This window comes from Heloderma suspectum, chromosome 3, assembly GCF_057233095.1.
Source record: "Heloderma suspectum isolate Gila_16-S chromosome 3, 16-S_ref, whole genome shotgun sequence".
NCBI classification, from domain to species: domain Eukaryota; kingdom Metazoa; phylum Chordata; class Lepidosauria; order Squamata; family Helodermatidae; genus Heloderma; species Heloderma suspectum.
Window position 1 is genome coordinate 115825180 of NC_139460.1, and position 22049 is coordinate 115847228.

General features: G+C 44.0%; 1 protein-coding gene across 1 annotated transcript in view; it reads left to right on the top strand.

Moving 5' to 3' along the window:
• Window positions 1–22049, top strand: part of NLGN4X (neuroligin 4 X-linked) — a 305252-nt gene that overhangs the window by 65396 nt on the left and 217807 nt on the right. The window contains exon 2 of the mRNA XM_084844266.1: window positions 5235–6116. Coding sequence (XP_084700392.1) covers window positions 5645–6116 — 472 coding nt within the window. The 5' untranslated portion in view covers window positions 5235–5644. The remainder of the gene's footprint in view (window positions 1–5234; window positions 6117–22049) is intronic.

Genomic DNA, 22049 nt, shown 5'->3' on the forward strand with positions numbered 1-22049 from the left:
GGTCCCTGTAGTCTACATAAAGATTTACGTAGACTACGGCGAAAATAAGGGAACGCTATATATAAGGCATTTTTTTTCTTTTTTCTTTTGAAGTTCGCGGCAGGGGAGACGGGGCGCTTCTCCCCGGCCTGAATTTTGGCTGGGCGAGGCGGGAAGCCTCCCCCCCGGCCTGAATTTCGGCCGGGCGAGGAGGGAACCCTCCCCCCCCCGGCCTGAACTTCGGGGGGAGCAGCAAAGCGCCTCCCCCCCACCGCGAAGCAAGCTGCGAGACCAGGTAAGTGACTTTCGTGCACCCCTAACTATAACTCACAGCAGTCCTAGACCTCTTAGGGATGATGGGAGTTCCAGTCCAACCATAAGCAGGGGGTTGGACTCGATGGTCTTGTAGGCCCCTTCCAACCCTACTATTCTATGATTCTATGATCTGGAGGTCACACATTCCCCATCCCTGTCTGACATCACTGAGCAGTAAAGGGCTGTAGCTCAGCGGCAGAGCTCCTGCTTTGTATGCAAAAGGTCCCAGGTTCAATCCCCACCATCTTCAGGTAGTCTGACAAGGACTCCTGCTTGAAACTCTGGAGAGCTGCTGCCAATCAGTGTAGACAATACTGAATTAGATGGTCTTTTCTCAGGACAAGACAGCTTCCTATGCACCTATAAATAGTCCTCCATGCAAAATAATAATAATAATAATAATAATGTTGTGGTTGTTGTTCAGTCGTTAAGTCGTGTCCGACTCTTCATGACCCCATGGACCACAGCACGCCAGGCCTTCCTGTCCTCTGCTCACTCCCGGAGTGTGCTCAAGTTCATATTCATTGCATCGGTGATGCTATCTAGCCATCTCATCCTCTGCCGTCCCTTTCTCCTTTTGCCTTCAATCTTTCCCAGCATCAGGGTCTTTTCCAGGAAGTTTTCTCTTCGCATTAGGTGGCCAAAATATTTGAGCTTCAGCTTCAGTATCTCTCCTTCCAATGAGCACTCAGGGTTGATTTCCTTTAGGATTGACTGATTTGACCTCCTTGCAGTCCAGGGGACTCGTAAGCGTCTTCTCCAGCACCACAGTTCGAAAACATCAATTCTTCAGTGCTCAGCCTTCCTTATAGCCCAGCTCTCACAGCTATACATTACTCCTGGGAAAACCATAGCTTTGATTATACGAACCTTTGTCGGCAAAGTGATGTCTCTGCTTCTTACTATGCTGTCTAGGTGTGCCATAGCTTTCCTCTCAAGGAGCAAGCATCTTTTAATTTCATGGCTACAGTCACCGTCTGCGGTGATCTTGGAGCCCAAGAAAGTAAAATTTGTCACTGCTTCCATTTCTTCCCCTTCGATATGCCAGGAAGTGATGGGGCCAGATGCCATGACCTTAGTTTTTTTAATGTTGAGTTTCAAACCAGCTTTTGCACTCTCCACTTTCACCCTCAACAAGAGGCTCTTTAGATCCTCTTTGCTTTTTGCCATTAGGGTGGTATCATCTGCCTATCTGAAGTTGTTGATAATTCTCCCGGCAATCTTAATTCCGACCTGTGATTCGTCCAACCCGGCATTTCTCATGATGTACTCTGAATATAAATTAAATAAGCAGAGCAACAATATATAGCCTTGTCGTACTCCTTTCCCAGTTTTGAACCAATCGGTTGTTCCATGTCCGGTTCTTACTGTTGCTTCTTGACTGTCATACAGGTTTCTCAGGAGACAGGTAAGGTGGTCTGGTACTCCCATCTCTTTAAGAATTTGCCACACTTTGTTGTGATCGACACAATCAAAGGCTTTAGCGTAGTCAATGAAGCAGAAATAGACATTCTGGAATTCTCTTGCTTTCTCCATGATCCAGTGAATGTTGCTGATTTGATCTCTAGTTCCTTTGCCTCTTCAAAACCCCGCTTGTACTTCCGGTAGTTCTCGGTTCACATACTGCTGAAGCCTAGCTTGTAGGATTTTGAGCATAACCTTGCTGGCATGTGAAATTAAATGAGCGCAATTGTATGGTAGTTTGAACACTCTTTGGCATTGCCCTACTTTGGAATTGGACTGTAAACTGACCTTTTCCAGTCTTGTGGCCACTGTTGAGTGTTCCAAATTTGTTGGCATATTGCGTGCAGCACTTTAACAGCATCATCTTGATCTTTTAGGATTTTAAATAGCTCAGCTGGAATACTGTCATCTCCGCTAGCTTTGTTGTTACTAATGCTCCCTAAGGCCCACTTGACTTCACTCTTGAGGATGTCTGGCTCAAGTTCAGTGAGCGCACTATCATGGGTATCAGGGACATTAAGATCTTTCCTGTATACTTCTTCTGTGTATTCTTTCCATGTCTTCTTAATCTCATCTGCTTCTGTTATGTCCCTGCCTTCTTTGTCCTTTATCATGCCCATGTGTGCACAAAACATTCCCTTGAGATCTCCAATTTTCTTGAAGAGATCTCTAGTCTTTCCCATTCTATTGTTTTCCTCGATTTCTTTGCATTGTTCATTTAAGAAGGCCTTCTTGTCTCTCCTTGCTCTTCTCTGGAACTCTGCATTCAGTTGGGTATATCTTCCCCTTTCTCCCTTGCTTTTCGCCTCCCTTCTTTCCTCAGCTACTTGTAAAGCCTCATCAGACAGCCACTTGGCTTTCTTGTATTGCTTTTTCTTTGGGATGGATTGAGTTGCTGCCTCCTGAACAATGTTATGGACCTCCATCCGTAGTTCCGCAGGCACTCTGTCAATCAGGTCTAACCCCTGAAATCTATTCCTCCCCTCCACTGTATATTCATAAGGGATATGATTGAGGTTATACCTGAATGGTTTAGTGGCTTTCCCTACATTCTTCAATTTAAGCCGAAATTTTGCAACAAGAAGCTCATGATCTGAGCCACAGTCAGCTCCAGGTCTTGTTTTTACTGACCGTATAGAGCTTCTCCATCTTTAGCTGCAAAGGACATAATCAATCTGATTTCGATATTGACCATCTGGTGATGTCTATGTGTAGAGTCGCCTCTTGTGCTGTTGGAAAAGAGTGTTTGCTATGATCAGCGTGTTCTCTTGGCAAAACTCTGTTAGCCTTTGTCCTGCTTCATTTTGTACACCAAGGCTGTGCTTGCTTGTTATCCCAGTGATTTCTTGACTTCCCACTTTGGCATTCCAATCCCCTATGATGAAGAGGACATCTTTTTTTGGTGTTAGTTGTAGAAGGTGTTGTAGGTCTTCATAGAACCGATCAACCTCAGCTTCTTCGGCCTCAGTGCTTGGGGCATAGACTTGAATTACTGTGATGTTGAATGGCTTGCCTTGGATTCGTACTGAGATCATTCTATCATTTTTGAGATTGTACCCCAGTACTGCTTTTCCCACCCTTTTGTTGACTATGATGCTACTCCATTTCTTCTAAGGGATTCTTGCCCACAGTAGTAGATATTTATTTATTTATTTATTTATTTCTATACCACCCAATAGCCAAAGCTCTCTAATGGTCACCTGAATTAAATTCACCCATGCTTGTCCATTTTAGTTCGCTGATTCCCAAGATGTCGATGTTCAATCTTGCCATCTCATGTTTGACCACCTCCAGCTTACCTTGATTCATCGATCTTATATTCCAGGTTCCTAACCAATACTGTTCTTTCCAGCATTGGACTTTCTTTTCCCCACCAGATACATCCACAGCTGAGTGTCCTTTCAGCTTTGGCCCAGCCGCTTCACTCTTTCTGGCGCTACTTGGAAATTCCCTCTGCTCTTCCTCACTAGTATATTGGACACCTTCCGACCTGAGGGGCTCATCTTCCGGCGTCATCTCTTTTAGCCTTGTGATACGTTCCTTGGGGTTTTCTTGGCAGGAATACTGGAGTGGGTTGCCATTTCCTTCTCCAGTGGACCACATTTTGTCAGAACTCTCTGCCATGACCTGTCCATCCTGGGTGGCCCTGCATGGCATAGCTTATGGCTTCACTGAGTTGCGCAAGCCCCTTCGCCACAGCAAGGCAGTGATAGCAAGACATAATTCCCTACACATAGAAACTATATGCCACAGGACACCGTTTTAGCTTAGCCTTCTATCTGACATGCTAAATATCTACGCACAGGGGAGTGGTGTTCCCTTCCCCCTACCAGCTCTATGGAGGAGCATGTAGTCCTTGTAACCTGTTATCTTCAGTCTGAGGTGCGACAGTCAAAAAAATAGGTTTAGCCCTGTACCTACTGTGGTGAGAACTAGGCTTATATCATGGCTTAACTGCGGCAGAAAATATGCCCTGAGGTTATGAACGGCCCACTTAACCATGTTTCTGTAGTACTCTGAACACTAGACCTACAGATAGGGTGGACAACATTTTAACCAGCTTCTGTCCTGTACCTTGAAGAACAGCTTGTTGTGCATATATGAGCAAATAAGCATAGCTGTAGGTTGTTCCCAGTTAGGTTTTCACACATGGAACTAAAAAGACCTCTGCACTTCTCTTTCACTGTTTGTGTACACATGTGGAAGTCGTGAATCAATCACGAGCAAATGAAAGAGTGTGTCGATGTCACACCTCCACTTTAGCCAATGACAGTTTTACATCTGCATGGCACACAGGAAGGAAAAAGGTGCATTTCATGGCATATGTGTGAAGAGGACCCAGCAAACTGAAGTGAAGGTATTAAGCTTCAGGTGTTTGGACGAGGGCAACCTGCAGTCAAATTCCCCCTCAGCCATGAACATTGCTGACTGATCTGGTGTAGTCGCATGCCGCCAAACCCACTTCGCAGTGTTGCTGTGAGTCAAAATGGGGAAAACCCAGGGGCATGTTTCCCTGAGCGACTTGGATGCAGCAGTGTAACTAAACAGCGAACAATAGAACTGTAGTGAAAGCTACGCCCTATTCGATCTCTTTACAACCTTTGTCCAAGTTACCAGATTTTTCAATTGATTTTACACATACACAGATGGCAGGCAGTTCTGTGGCTAGCTGTGTAGCTGCTGAGAAATGACGTGTGCCATGTCACTGCTGTGTGGAGACAGCAGCATCGGCTTACTGCTGCTGCTACGAATGCATGGCTCGCTAGTATATGTGTCCCGTTGGAGTGACAGGCACTCGGGATTCCTATAGCCTTAAATGGCAGTATAGTCTCTTTGTATAGCGTGATGCTAATTTCGCAGAAATGGATGAAGGTGATGAACTCATCGGAAAACATATTGAAAATTCAGATTTCGATATTATCAGTAGAAAAATGTATGCTAATTCTTTCCTTTCTTTCCTTATTTCTTTTGCTCAGGTTTATCCATCATGCTGGAGTTAACTGGAAGGAGTTACTGTGCCGATGTAGCAGAGTAAATGCTGAGCATCTTGCCATCTCTTTTTCCTGGATAGTTACGTCAGCATTAAAAGGCAATTGGAGCCAAGGGATGGGCTTTAGGTGCAAGAACTTGCTTATGCTTTGCATCACTGGGATCTGTCTATGGTCAGGCTGCTGAGGCACATACCACACTCATTTGGGGGCTTTTTTCCCCACCTGAGCAAGATTACCTTTTGGCCCTTATTCCATTTTCCTTGGCAAATTACTCCTTACCCCCTTTACCCCCCCGCCACTCCCACAGTTCTTCTCATTTTTTGGTCCTTTCATCACTAACTTGATTTCCTGTCTGGGTGCGGAAGACTAGAGGCCTGCTAATGTTGATATAAACCATGTCAAGGCAAATGGGACTCTTATGGCTGCATTTGATCTTTACTCCTGTTTGTGTCATGCTGAATTCTAATTTCCTCCTCTGGATAACGGCCTTAGCGATCCGGTTTACACTTATCGACGGACAAGCACAATACCCAGTTGTAACCACGAATTATGGCAAAATCCGTGGTGTAAGAACACCTCTGCCCAATGAAATCCTTGGTCCTGTGGAGCAATACTTGGGAGTCCCTTATGCTTCTCCTCCGACTGGGGAGAGACGTTTTCAGCCTCCAGAACCTCCTTCCTCCTGGACCGGCGTACGCAATGCCACGCAATTTGCTGCTGTCTGCCCACAGTATCTGGATGAGAGATCACTGCTCAACGACATGCTTCCCGTTTGGTTTACTGCCAACTTGGATACTGTGATGACATATGTGCAAGATCAAAATGAAGACTGCCTCTATTTGAATATCTACGTGCCCACTGAGGATGGTAAGTACATTATTTGGCCATACACTGGTCAACTTACCTGTCTGCCATAAACTAGTGAGGTTAGGAATTCTACTGTTGAGAATGCTGCATTTGCCTGTCTCCATGCTGAACTGTCCAATTCCTCCTTGACTCTTACGCAAATGCTATTAAAAATAGTGCCATGTTCATATTAAAGCTATTGTGTATTGTGTAACTATGTATATTTGCTGTCAGAATGCACTTCTGCTTTCAAATGGTAGCCATAGTTATAGTAATCCCGACCACAATGGTTGTTCATAGAGGAAAAGTCAACAAAGAAAAGCAAAGGGCCTTGAAACCATGCAAAGAAGAAGTAATCTCATTTTAATATGTTAAAATGCTTTAAATATTAATGTATTATTTAGGTGTTCAGAATGGAAAGTATCTGTAGCATATTTTATTTCTTAGAAGACTTTTGAAACATCATTACTTTTGTCAGAACTAGCTGTATGTTAAATTGTTTTAAAACTGTTTAATACCTAAGTCTGCAGCATAAAGACCTCATGATTTTTTTGAATAGTCACCATTTTAGTAAAGCTATGCCTATATCATTCTTCATCCTGGCAATTAAATATGGGCAAATCAATAGCTATGGCAAAGTAACCAAGAGTTACCATCAATTGTTTCCAGAACAAACATCCTTCTCTAATAATTGCTCTATGGATTCATTCTATTGCACATATTTATTTTAGGGACATAGGTTTTTTTCTGGTGTCTATACTTTTTAAATCATTTTCTGTAACATACCTATCTGGTGTTTTGTTTTGTTTTGATCCACCCAATATACCAATTTCTTATCTGAAAATAATGTCTTATAAGATAAATAACTTGGTGGTTTTACTTCACAGAATAATGGAGTGTGATACCATGGAATGACATTGGTAAAGTACTCAAAGCAGACTATTTCAGTGTGCTTCTGATTAGTAAGTGTACGCTTTGTCCCTGGATGTGTAGCCTGCAGAAGTGTAGGTGTGGAAGACTGATGACCATAAGTGGTTTATTTTAAATAGCTAGGCACTTGAATATGGCATTTGAATTTCCAGACTGTTGTAATTCTCTTGATTTGACTACTGCTTGGATTTAAGGTTTCATCGAGTGTTTAGCCTCAGTATTGTGGCTGGCATGATGATTTGTCACTTCAAACATGGAAATTTAGCGAGACATAGTATACCTACTTACTTGGTTAATTAACTGTTACTACTCATAATGTAAAAGACACTTATAATACCACACCTCAGGTTCCCTCCCCACACAGATTGGTGAGAGCCAAGGAACTCCTCCGTCTGCATAACCTTCTCCATGCTGCCATCTGCTGCTTTCCTTGCCACACTGCAATACAGCCAAGGCGTTTGCTTCAAGTTGAGGCCCTTCTTCCAGTTCCCCTTAGAGCCGTCAGCGGCTCACTCTTCCTCAGGCCCCCTTGCTCAGTGACATTGATTCCTCTTGTGCTGGGAGTAGCCTGTGTGTGTGAGGGGCCTGGGGATACATGGGCCCCTAGGAGCTTCAGGGTGAGGTATGGGAGAGTCTTGCTTTAAAGTGAATGGCTTGACCTTCTTGCAGCCAGCCTGCATTACAAGCAGGGGAGAATTCCGTGGAGTCCTGAGTGAGGGAGAGGAAAGCTGTGCATATACAGCTGCCCCGAATGGGGGAAGATCATGAATCCTATACACATTTGAGGTCTTGTAGAGCTTAGGTTTACACTGGAAGTACTCTTTCTAGAACAAAGTCCATTTGTTTGATGCATTGGTGCGTTCGGTCCTGCAGCTTTTACTCATGGACCTAGCGCAACGCAACTTCAGAACACGTTCCTTCTTATTCAGACTGGGAGACAATCTCATATTTTCAGTGTTATTTTGCAGCATGATATAGGCTCATGCCTAAATAACGACGATAACTTTTATCATAGTTGTTCTGAAAATGGCAAACTTGTAGGAAACTATATTATGCCAGAAGAAGAGCCAGTGTGGTGTAGTGGCGAGAGTGTTGGACTGGGAGCCGTGAGATCCGGGTTCTAGACCCCACTCAGCCACGGAAGCTCACTGGGTGACTTTGGGCCAGTCACAGACTCTCGGCCCAACCTACCTCACAGGGTTGCTGTTGTGAGGCTAAAATGGAAGGATTACATACACCACCTAGGATTCCTGAAAGAGGAAAGGTGTAATAAATAATAAGAAAGATTAAAAAGTGTGTGTATGTGTGTGAATAGAAGTGCTAAAGGAGATACTTGTATTTCCCCCCCTATGCTTTATTTGCAGTGGGTTGATGGCAGATTGAGTCATTTCATTCACTATAACCTAAGATCTCTGAGCTAAGCTGTTTTATAATGTAATTAGCGTTATATGCTACATTTTTGTTTTTAAAGCGCTACAGACAAATTCAACTAACAACAGCTTTGTTGTTGTTGTTCAGTCGTTCAGTCGTGTCCGACTCTTCGTGACCCCATGGACCATAGCACGCCAGGCCTTCCTGTCCTGCGCTCTCTCCCGGAGCGTGCTCAAGTTCATATTCATTGCATCGGTGATGCTATCTAGCCATCTCATCCTCTGCCGTCCCCTTCTCCTTTTGCCTTCAGTCTTTCCCAGCATCAGGGTCTTTTCCAGAGAGTTTTCTCTTCGCATTAGGTGGCCAAAATATTTGAGCTTCAGCTTCAGTATCTGTCCTTCCAATGAGCACTCAGGGTTGATTTCCTTTAGGATGGACTGATTGGACCTCCTTGCAGTCCAGGGGACTCGTAAGAGTCTTCTCCAGCACCACAGTTCAAAAGCATCAATTCTTCGGCGCTCAGCCTTCCTTATAGTCCAGCTCTCACAGCCATACATTACTACTGGGAAAACCATAGCTTTGATTAGATGGACCTTTGTCAGCAAGGTGATGTCTCTGCTTCTTACTATGCTGTCTAGGTTGGCCATAGCTTTCCTCCCAAGGAGCAAGCGTCTTTTAATTTCATGGCTACAGTCACCGTCTGCAGTGATCTTGGAGCCCAAGAAAGTAAAATCTGTCACTGCTTCCATTTCTTCCCCCTCTATATGCCAGGAAGTGATGGGGCCAGATGCCATGATCTTAGTTTTTTTAATGTTGAGTTTCAAACCAGCTTTTTCACTCTCCTCTTTCACCCTCAACAAGAGGCTCTTGAGATCCTCTTTGCTTTCTGCCATTAGGGTGGTATCGTCTGCATATCGGAGGTTGTTGATAATTCTCCCAGCAATCTTAATTCCGGCCTCTGATTCATCCAACCCAACGTTTCTCATGATGTACTCTGCATATAAGTTAAATAAGCAGGGTGACAATATGCAGCCTTGTCGTACTGCTTTCCCAATTTTGAACCACTCGGTTGTTCCATGTCTAGTTCTTACTGTTGCTTCTTGACCCTCGTACAGGTTTCTCAGGAGACAGGTAAGGTGGTCTGGTACTCCCATCACTTTAAGAATTTGCCACAGTTTGTTGTGATCCACACAATCAAAGGCTTTAGCGTAGTCAATGAAGCAGAAATAGACGTTTTTCTGGAATTCTCTTGCTTTCTCCATGATGCAGGGAATGTTGGCGATTTGATCTCTAGTTCCTCTGCCTCTTCGAAACCCAGCTTGTACTTCCGGTAGTTCTCGGTTCGCATACTGCTGAAGCCTAGCTTGTAGGATTTTGAGCATCACCTTGCTGGCATGTGAAATGAGCGCAATTGTGCGGTAGTTGGAACACTTTTTGGCGTTGCCCTTCTTTGGAATTGGACTGTAAACTGACCTTTTCCAGGTTTGCGGCCATTGTTGAGTGTTCCAAATTTGTTGGCATATTGAATGCAACACTTTAACAGCATCATCTTTTAGGATTTTAAATAGCTCAGCTGGAATACTGTCATCCTCACTAGCTTTGTTGTTAGTAATGCTTCCTAAGGCCCACTTGACTTCGCTCTCTAGGATGTCCGGCTCAAGTTCAGTGACCGCACTATCATGGCTATCAGGGACATTAAGATCTTTCCTGTATAGTTCTTCTGTGTATTCTTTCCACCTCTTCTTAATCTCATCTGCATCTGTTAGGTCCCTGCCTTCTTTGTCCTTTATCATGCCCGTCTTTGCACAAAACGTTCCCTTGAGATCTCCGATTTTCTTGAAGAGATCTCTAGTCTTTCCCATTCTGTTGTTTTCCTCGATTTCTTTGCATTGTTCATTTAAGAAGGCCTTCTTGTCTCTCCTTGCTATTCTCTGGAACTCTGCATTCAGTTGGATATATCTTCCCCTTTCTCCCTTGCTTTTCGCTTCCCTTCTTTCCTCAGCTACTTGTAAAGCCTCATCAGACAGCCACTTGGCTTTCTTGCATTTCTTTTTCTTTGGGATGGATTTCGTTGCTGCCTCCTGAACAATGTTATGGACCTCCGTCCATAGTTCCTCAGGCACTCTGTCTATCAGGTCTAATCCCTGAAATCTATTCCTCACCTCCACTGTATATTCATCAGGGATATGATTTAGGTCATACCTGAGTGGTTTAATGGTTTTCCCTACGTTCTTCAATTTAAGCCAAAATTTTGCAACAAGAAGCTCATGATCTGAGCCACAGTCAGCTCCAGGTCTTGGTTTGACTGACTGTATAGAGCTTTGGCTGCAAAGGACATAATCAATCTGATTTCGATATTGACCATCTGGTGATGTCCATGTGTAGAGTCGTCTCTTGTGCTGTTGGAAAAGAGTGTTTGCTATGATCAGCGTGTTCTCTTGGCAAAACTCTATTAGCTTTTGTCCTGCTTCATTTTGTACACCAAGGCCATGCCTGCCTGTTATCCCAGTGATTTCTTGACTTCCTACTTTAGCATTCCAATCCCCTATGATGTAGAGGACATCTTTTTTTGTTGTTAGTTCTAGAAGGTATTGTAGGTCTTCATAGAACCGATCAACCTCAGCTTCTTCTGCATCAGTGGTTGGGGCATAGACTTGAATTACTGTGATGTTGAATGGTTTGCCTTGGATTCGTACTGAGATCATTCTATCATTTTTAAGATTGTACCCCAGTACTGCTTTTCCCACCCTTTTGTTGACTATGAGTGCTACTCCATTTCTTCTAAGGGATTCTTGCCCACAATAGTAGATATGATGGGCACCTTAATTAAATTCGCCCATGCCTGTCCATTTTAGTTCACTGATTCCCAAGATGTCGATGTCAATCTTGCCATCTCATGTTTGACCACCTCCAGCTTACCTTGATTCATTGATCTGACATTCCAGGTTCCTAAACAATATTGTTCTTTACAGCATCGGATTTTCTTTTCACCACCAGACACATCCACAGCTGAGTGTCCTTTTGGCTTTGGCCCAGCCGCTTCACTCTTTCTGGCGCTACTTGGAAATACCCTCTGCTCTTCCCCAGTAGTATATTGGACACCTTCCGACCTGAGGGGCTCATCTTCCGGCGTCATATCTTTTAGCCTTGTGATACGTTCCATGGGGTTTTCTTGGCAAGAATACTGGAGTGGGTTGCCATTTCCTTCTCCAGTGGCATGTAACAAATACACCTTCTTTTTTCCTTGATCACCCAGGGAAAATGTTCCAAAGCTTGTTTAATGCACTATTACTAAAGAGATGACCCAACAGAAATCATTGTCCTTCCCTCCCTGCTTTGAATGATCAGTGGAATTTTGGGAAGGCCGCACTTTCATGAGACACTGAGGGAAGGCTATTTAAGACTCAAGCATTTGGATGTTCCATGCAAAGCTTGACAGCCTTTCCAAGTCACTGATTTCCAAGTTCCTGCTGAAATTCTTTCCTGAAAGTTAGGGATTCAACTTCTTTTTGTTTTGCTAGGTGCCTCACTGAATGCAACTGACAGATGGATAGCTGATGCAAAGACATTCAAGGTGTGGGAATTTGGGCAGGGGCATGGGGCATGTAGCAGCTTATCTACACTACAGGTTTATTTCTTTGTCAGTGTATACTTCCATGACTTACAACATTCTTGGAACACAGCTGTATATGTCTTATTTTACTTATTTTATGATGTGAATGTATCCTGTGCTTGAACCCAGTTAGATTAATTTTGGGGTAATAGGACTCTGCGGTACTTGGTTTAGTTTCAGACTTCCTTCTTGCTCTTCCCTCCCTGCCCCATGCTTGATCTTTTAAACAATATCTAGCAGCACATGAGGTTTCCAAGATGCTTCACTTAATAGCTGGGCAAAGAGCACGACGCCTTGGTTCAAGACCTTGACTTGCTGATTAGACAAAATGAGGCAAGAGAGAGCTGTTGAGCAGGGAAAAGAGCAAGTCCTGCCTTCCCACTCACAACAGCAGCCAACTATAGCACCCTGGCAGATCACATCCAGGTGTTGACTGCAAACAAAGGCAAAAAGCTACTTCTGGACAGCATCAAAGTGAATATGGAAGTGTCAGTGGGATTGCCTCTCCTTCAGCTGATGTCAATGGATGAGTGTTCTCCTCATCCTCTGTGTAGTTGTTATATAAGGGAAGTATATTGCTGCATTTCATGATCAAACAAAGATGCCTGGCAAGTGGCAAGCCTATTCTTTTGAACCAGGAAACTGAGGATGAAGATGACTCTGCTGGAAAAGGCAATGACATTCTTTGGTTCCCACCATTTGCATCTGTAGCCCACACCTTTTGATGTTTGGTATCGTGAAACAATTGGAAATCTGCATCTTTTTCATCTGGGAATAGATAATAGACAATTAAGCACACATGGATAGCTATTGTCTTTTCTAGGGATGAAGATAAGTCATTCTGCATGGAAGGGCACTGTCACCTTTTCATCCGCACTTTGGATTTGGCTGCCAGAATGGTTGATCCTAGGAACTCTTCTACTCCATGGTGGACAATTTTCCCTTTCCTGTTTCAGCCCTCTCGCTTTGGAGATTTGCCTGAGCTTCTGTTTATAGTGTGTTGTCCTCTATATGCCACAGCTCAGTAGATTTTTTCCCCCTCACCTCTAGATGTAATCTGTTTATCATTTTCACCTCAACTGACACTGGATTTAGTGTCCCTGTACGCTTTACTCTGGCAACAAGTTGCTTAGTCATTTGAGCCCTGGTCCAGGACATGAGAGGTATTATCAAATGATGTTAGCTATAACTTTTTTCTGTTTGTCAGATGTAGAGGACATTTTCAGGTATATTAGTAGCCTCTCAGCAAGGGACTAATCTTGCCAAATATCATAAAAATAGGTCCAGCGGTGTTTGTGCTACACACACTTAAATTTTGATATATTTTTTAAGGCAACCGCTGAAAACAATTTTTATTGCTTGGAAGAATTGTATGAAATTTGCAGGGATAGTAGCCCCTTCTGAGGGAATTGAGCCTGCTATGTTTCAGATGAATGGATGCAGGAATGTTTGTGCAGGAGCAGCCTGGACATCTTGAGAGTATCCAAAAAAAGAGGATGTGCTTATCCCCCTATGTTGCTTGTGGACCATTCTTCTGAAAATGGCAGATAGCATAGAGGTGGGCCTAAGTAAGAAATCTGCAAAGTTTCAGAAGAATGGGTGCAGCAGTGGTGAGTAATGTGCTTTTCCTTCTCTCCCCCTGTGTTTGCATAGGGTTTGGGGGAAATTCATGTGAAGCAGCACATGTCATAGAGATGTCTCCAGGCAAGAGACCTGTAACATTTCAGAAGGATAGATGCAGCAGGAGCTAGGGAGTTACAATGATTGAAAACCAGTTTAAGGCTTTTTTCATAGTGAAGCCTGGTGACATTGGAAGAACAGACATTTCACAGTCCCATCCTTGTTCTACCACAAAGCACAGTGATTGGAGATCCTCTAGATATGCCCTATGTTTAGAAAGTGGACCTGTCGGTCACTTAATCCCACTCCCTCCCCCTCTTATCAGCATTTAGAGAAAGGAAAACTAGTGAGACACAAATAAAAGTTGCCCAAGAACATAAGTACAAGGGTCTGAGATCTAAAATACAGAACCACTCTGTTGAGCCCCAATAAAGATGGTGCTGGAGGGCAGCATTTTTCAACAAGGCAATCTCCCAGTTCAATTTAAAAATGATATATTTTTTAAAAATAATAACATTAAAATTGAGAGGGACAGGGAGCCTAGTGGGCTGCAAGAGAGGGGTCCGTTGGAGATCCCAGGAGTAGACTCATTGAAATAAAATACTTAGCTTAAGTCCCATTGATTTCAGTGAGATAGCATATGTCCCATTGTTTTCAATGGCTCTCCTCTAAGTATTATTAAATCTGGACCCAGTTCAGCAAGTGAGCTGTGGAGGACTACAGCCATCTTCCATCCAGTAAGCCCCCAGAATGATCAGGGGCTGCTGGTTTCTCTCTCTCTTCTAGTCATTGCAGAGCTTGTCTGTAAGAAGTAATAAAAAATGCGGGTCCTTCATCTTGATGCTTTAGCACAAGGGTTTAAAAGACTGTACGGGTTTTCTAGAGATGTGCTTTATAATCCTGCCATAGGTGAGCTTTAGCATTTATTCCTTTTAAAGGAATTTAAAGGAATTCCTTTTATTCCTCCTAGACTTTGTAGGATTACAAAAATAAAAAGAATGCATTGATTCATAGTCATGGCTGAGTTTTGCTTTAAAAGGGCAGGGGTCTCCCAGTAAGAGACAAGTCAAAATCACTTTTGACTCTTTGAACATAGCAGCAAAGCAAGAAGGGCAGTTTTGCAGCAATCTGAAGGTCTCACAGATACCCAACATTCAGTTCCACAACACCTGTAACAGGACAGAGGATACTTTGCTCTTCTCCTGGAGATGCAAAAGGTAAGGGCAGGAGCTGGGCAGTAGCACGCTTGACTGAAGTGGGAAGAGGGAGGTGTGTACTTTTCCAAAGCATATGGCTAGTGTTTTATCAGAACATGTAAAAGAGAGGGTAAAAAGTGGGGGCAATGGCAGAAGGAGGTGGGACACCACGTACTCTTTTTTTTTTTTGCATTTGTTTGTACCTGAAAACTGACAAAATAAAGAACAGGTTGATAATATACAATAGACAAAATATTTTATTTTATTTATTTGTGTGTTTCATTTCTGTACTACCCAATAGCTGAAGCTGTCTGGGTGGTTCACAAAAATTAAAACCACAGAGTGCAGCATAAAACAATATAAAATACGAAAGCTTAAAACCACAAAATAACAGTACAGCCAGAATAAAACCTAGCAGCAATGCAGAGATTTAAAATACAGATTTAAAACACCAGAGCTAAAAGACTGGGAAGCTGAAATACTAAAATACTGGGAGAATAAAACGGTCTTCACCTGGAGCTGGAAGGAGTACAACGTAGGTACCAGGCGAACCTCTCTAGGGAGCTCATTCCACAGCTGGGGTGCCACAGCAGAAAAGGCTGTCTTCCTGGTAGCCAGCCGCTAGGGATGGGCGGATCACTTACCCCGTTCCGGGTGGGGGGGCCTGCAGGGGGGGAAGCAATCTGTCCCTCCCCCCAGAATCTGTCCAGGCTGGCTCCGCTCTGTGGTGATGCTGCAGAGACGGCCGCTGGCTCTGCAGCGCTGGCAATATGGCCGGCCGCCATTGCCATGCCATGTCGCTGTGCTAAGTCCAGACGCAAATGGCGTCCATTACGCCATTTGCATCCCTGTTTTCATGCGATAGGCTACACAAATTATATTTTTACATAGATAATTGCATAGCCTATCATGTGAAAACAGGGACGCAAATGGCATAGTGGACGCCATTTGCGTCCGGACTTAGTACAGGGGTACAGCATGGCAATGGTGGCCGGCCATATTGCCAACACTGCGGAGCTGGCAACCGGCTCTGCAGCATCACCACATGGAGGAGCTGGCCTGGATGGATTCCGGAGGGGCGTGGAGGTGAGTGCTCCATTCCACCATGGACCCCAATGGGGCTGGATTCTTGGAATCCGGCCTCATTGGGGTCCATGGCAGAATTCTCTGACATCCCTACCAGCCGCCTCACTTCCTTTGGCACGGGCTCACAGAGAAGGACCCCCTGAGGGACCCCCTGAGATGATCTTAGGGTCCAGGCAGGCGCATATGGGAGGAGGTGATCTTTCAGGTAACCCAGCCCCAAGCTGTTTAGGGCTTTGAATATTAATACCAGCACTCTGAATTGGCCTCGGAAATGGACTGGCAGCCAGTGCAATTGCAAAAGTACTGGAGTATCTCATTGGCCAGTCCCTGTCAACAATCTCGCTGCCCTAATTTGGGCTAGCTGAAGTTTCCAGACCGTTTTCAAAGGCAGCCCCATGTATAACACATTGCAGTAATTCCGACAAGAGGTTTCAGAGCAAATAACCATATCTAACTCGCTAAATAATCTATTTTAGCAATATGAGACCTGGAATTAATGGCTAGCAAAATACATATATTTCTTAAAGTATTCCACTGTCTCAACTCACTTGTAATATGTTCTGTTACACCTTTTCTATAAACTTAACTGTAACCATTTCAGCTGTAACCATTTCCACTGCAATGTTCAACTATAACATTTCAACCATTACCACTGCTTTAAAAAAATAAAAAACCTTTCTCTTTGATGCTCCTAGTATTCATCTTTCTTTATTTTTATTCCAGTCCCCTATAATGTGCACCACTGACTTTTCCCAGCTGAATGCCTCTGCAGCCCAAAATTCTAAATGAGATTTCTACAACTAACAACTGAATGCCAGGACGATTACTTCTGACAATCAGATACAAGTTTCTAAGTAATTTTGCTACCTATGAAATGAAACTTTTTTCAGCATAAATATGCATCTTACAAATATGCAATAAATCATGCAAGCAGTACAGAATATTACACATTCAAAAATGTATTTGAAAGCAACTGCAAGTTCATTTTGTCTTAGCCTCTGATAATTCTGGGGGGGGGGGCGGCTTGGAGTGAGTGGAAATTATGAATTGTATCTAGTGGTGTCATTCTACTGCTTGCAGAAACCCTGTTTTCATCCTTGTGTAAGGTCAAATCCAATACTTTGATTCTGCTTGCACAAGAGATTGCACAAGCCATTGCATTCGTTACGACTTCATTAGGTTAGGGATGTCAGAGAATTCCACCACGGATCTCAGTGAGGCTGAATGCCAGTGTATTCGGCCCCCCGAACTCCATGGCAGAACGGCCTGCCCCCCGCCCCCCCGCGGATCCCCCCCGGGACAAGACTTACCTGGAGCGGATCTTCCGGGTGGCGGTGGCTCCGGCGGCAGCTTTGGCAGCGGCAGCTGGTCTTCCGACCGGCTGCCACCGCTGCCATTTGCAGTCTTGTTAAAAAAAAAAAAAAAGACGTGATAGGCTACGTAAAGATTTACGTAGCCTATCATGGCTGGGTTTTTAAAAAAATCACACGACGTGATAGGCTACGTAAATCTTTACGTAGCCTATCATGGCTGGGTGGGTTTAAAAAAAACAACAACCCGCGTACGCAAATGGCGGCGGCTATGGCTGCTGCCATTTGCGTTCCTTATTTTTGGCCGTTTTAGTCTACGTAAATATTTACGTAGACTATGACGGCGAAAATAAAGGGGAACACAAATAGCGTAGCAGGCACTATTTGCGTCCCTTTTTGATTCGCCGTTTTAGCCTACGTAAAGATTTACGTACACATTTGCGTACGTGGTTTCCCCCCCCCCCAGAGCCCTCAGCAGCTGGAAATCCGGGTGCGGACGGCTCTGGGCTGGGCTGGGCCTGGCCGGCTGCTCTGCAGAGCTGCCGCGGAGCACAGCCGGCCATCAAGGATTCTGGGGGGGAGGAACGGATCGCCTCCCCCCCGTCCAGGATTCCAGGGGGAGGGACGAAATGCCTCCCCCCCCCATCAACATAATCTGCGAAAGGTAAGTCACTTTTGTACATCCCTACATTAGGCTAGGTGTTGTTTGCGTTAGTTGAGCTTACATTTTTTCCACTAGCATAATATTGGACATGACCCAGTATTTCTACATAGATTTGTTTGTCAAGGGACTATAGTGGAATACAGATGATTTTAAATGAGTAGTAACTTAAGAAACAGGTTTTACATGCATATGGCGAATTATGTGGTGGTTCCCTCCCCACATCATGAGAGTTCTACACCCACTCCCCTACTTCTCCCAATTCCTGATCAGGCACAGAAATGTGATAACGTTGTATGTACTGCATGGTAAGGTACTAGGGGTAACCACGAGCCTTCCTACATGAAGCTTTCATTGTGCGCTCATGATTGATCACTCATGGTGGTTTCAGGTCCTTTACACAAAGTTGTCAGTCTCCAGGGCCTCTCCCGTGCCTTGCAGCCATTATCGTGTTTTTTTTCCCTAATGAGGAAAGTTTGGTATTATTTAGAAATGGCAGAATGAGAGTCTCGTGTAATTGCACAATTCCATACCACCATCTATATGAAACATATAGAAAGGAAGAGAGAGAAAACCCACAGAGAAAGGCACATGTAAAGGAGCTGATCTTAAACCCACAAAGAATCCAGAAGCAGAAGCCTTAGTAAAAGTGCAGGATAAAAGCATCATGTAGAAACATCCCAAGTCACCATACGGTGGTGGGCCCACTGTACTAATTTAGGACTTGGTTGCCTGCCTGTATTCTCTCTCTGTCTAATAATGCTTATGGCTTGTGTCTGGGGTATTGTTTGTTCTCTGACATATTAGTTACCTCTTGAGGAGCAAGAAAGTTGTTCCCTTTTCACAAATATCGGAGGGTATGCAGCCACTTTCTTTATTCCACGTGGATCCTTCATCACATGTAAAGAAATCTACATGAGGATTCTCCCCCCCCCCCAACACGACAGTTTGGAGCAGTTCTCTTTCTGTGAAGGTCCACCCAACATGTTCACTTTTTTAGCTGCTTCCTCCCATAGATGCTTGTGCATGTCAGTCTGGCACCTTTAGCCCTGGAATGCTTGCTGCCCCCCCCCCCCCTACCATGGAGAATAATGGAAGGAGAAGCTGTTTTGGATGCCATACTAAAATATTCATTCTAGAAAGGACTGTGTTATTTCACTAGGTGCTGCACTACAGTGGCCTTTTTCAGTATTAGAACAGAAGCCAAAAACAGAACAAAATCCATATGTTCCCATCTTTAAAGACAGTACATTTAGGGTGCAATCCTATTGAGATTGCGCCCTAAGGAGGCAGGAGAAGCATGGAGCAGATCGTTCCTTTGGCGCTTCTCCTGCCCTGCATTTTTGGCTAGACAGCCAATGGTGGCTGTCTAGCTGCAGGAGGACGGAGCAGTGATGGAGGCTGCTGTACAACACACTGGATGTGTCATACCAGCATTTCCGCCCTCCCTGCCCCAGAATGGCCCAAGCCATGCCCCTTTTCGGCCACTCTGCACTCCTCTTGTGAGCGTGGAGGACGGGGCTGTTCTGTGCTGCCTCTGAAGCAGTGCGGAAGTGGTGGGAGGTCAGTTTTCCGGGAACCAACCTCAGAGCACGGGCTCCAAGGTCAGTTGCCGGAAAACCAGATATCTGGCAGCCATAGGATTGCTCTCTCCAGTATAGAAGATATCTGCTCATTTCACATGCCAGCAAGGTTATGCTCAAAATCCTACAAGCTAGGCTTCAGCAGTATGCGAACCGAGAACTACCGGAAGTACAAGCTGGGTTTCGAAGAGGCAGAGGAACTAGAGATCAAATCGCCAACTTTCGCTGGATCATGGAGAAAGCAAGAGAATTCCAGAAAAATGTCTATTTCTGCTTCATTGACTGCGCTAAAGCCTTTGATTGTGTGGATCACAACCGACCAAATTATGTAACCCATATTGATTGTATTAAAAAATCCTTTTAAAATAGAGCTATATGCCTTATGCCATGTGGCAGCAGTGCATTCTGATCATGAAGAAAATGTGAACCCAAGAGTTCATATTATGGTCATATGTGGCAGTGGAACAAGGCCTGTGTTGGCTGTATGGCAATGAGCCAATTTAGTTCTGCATTGTTGGTTCTCATAGGCTTATAGAGTGGGATTCAATTATGTCCCATGTTCATAGCTTACTTTTTTTTTTTCATCTCTGCTTTCTCAACAGAGAGAATTGCCATCATAAACTAATATACAAATTAGATCAGGATGGTTCTTCTGTCTGGATTGTATGGGAAACCTATTTTGTTTTGCAGTTACTCCATTCTATTACTTAATAAAATCAAAGTATTTTCCAGTTTGATCTTAAGTTAAATCTGTCAAATATTGGCATTTATACTAGGGCCATTCTATGACTTAAATTTGACACAGACTTAAACCCACTGATTTCAAAGGGCTTGATCAAGCTTAACTCTGTCTTGTATTTAGGCCTATTTTGAAGATGGGGGCTTTCTTCATTTTTCAAACAATGTCCCTACCCTATTCATAACATACCTTTACTATAGAATTGCCAGTTATTTCCAAAGTGAATTAAGGTTCTTTATAACTATCATAACTTTCATAATACCTGTTACTCTAACCCTCTCTCTTTGTCAGTCAGTACATCCTGAATGGACTGCTAAAAATATTAATGCAAAAAGGCCCATACTTCAAACTCTTTAAGCTGGTATGTCACCAAATTGTGCCAAAGCTAAATTGTTGTGCATGTGAGCCCATGGAATAAGGTGAAATACATTATACTACATCATATGACTCCTGGCTGGCAGAAATAAGCAATGTTGTTATGGAGACAGACTATGAAATTAGGTTTGAAGAAGGAGAGGTCTGGAAATGAGCAACTCTCTGAGAGAAATTCACATTTGTCGTTCCTATTCAAATACAGCTCTTTTTGCAACTTCCCTGAGTGAAGAAGTGAGCAGCATTGTGCAATAAAATTAATGATATAGCTTTCAAACCTATATAAATACTTTTAGAGTTTCCTTTCCCCAAAACAAATAGGCCTTTGTTTCAAATATTGCATCAGCTTTCAGCTGTTTTCCTCTACTTAAAACCAATCTAATCAGTTGGCACTAAGCATTTCACCTTGACTACATCGGTCACACCACCCCCATCAGTGCTGTTTTACTTCTCCCCAGTTTTCACCGCAAACATGGAACCCCAGCTGAGGAAAAGCAGGTGTGAGTTTGGAGTGGGCAGGTGTGAGTTTGGAGAGAAAAAGCAGAGGGCAGGCTGGCCACGTTTCCTCAGCAACTCTCCGCAGCACCCCCTGCTTTTCCTCAGAGATCTTAGCAAGGGTTGGGCTTCCCAGTAATTTATCAGACAATTGCCATAGAAATAAATCATGATTACACATCTCCAGTGTGTCTTCTATACTTCTAAAATTCCAAGGGAGCAGGGTTAAGTAATTAAGTAATTGTTTCCTGTATGAACGTACTATTTTCAGTCCATTTCTAAGGGTGACTGCAAAATGTTAAGTGGTTATGGGAAATAATCATTTCATAAAGTGAATGAATAAAAATAATGAAACATTACTTATTTGACAATGTAACCCAGTACAGCTGCTATGCTCTTATGTTCTCATTTGTCTATATTAGCTAAATGGAACCTCCATATTCAGAGGCAATATCAGACAAAGGAACGAGAAAGTCTGTGTGTGTGTGTGTGTGTGTGTGTGGTGGTGGGGGGGTTACCTTCATGCCCTGGTGTTTGTGAACATCTCACAAGCCTCCCGCTGGCCACTGTTGCTATCAGAATAGGAACATAGGAAGTTGCCTTACTGATTCAGACCATTGGTCCATCTAGCCCAGTATTGTCGACACTGGCTGGCAGCAGCTCTCCAGGGTTTTCAGGCAGGTTTCCTTCCTAGCCCTACCTAGACATGCTGGGGATCAAACCTGGGACCTTCTGCATGCAAAGCAAGTGCTCTGCCACTGAGCTATGGCCCCTCCTTCTAAAACTCCTACTTTTATTAACACTTTCTGTTCATAGCAACAGAGGAAGCTACCTTATCCTGAGTCAGACCCCAGGTCCATCTAGCCCAGCACTGTCGACACTGACTGGCAGTCGTTCTCCAGGGTTTCAGGCAGGATTCTTTCCTCGCCCTACCTGGAGAACCCGGGGATTGAACCTGGGACCCTCTGCATGCAAAGC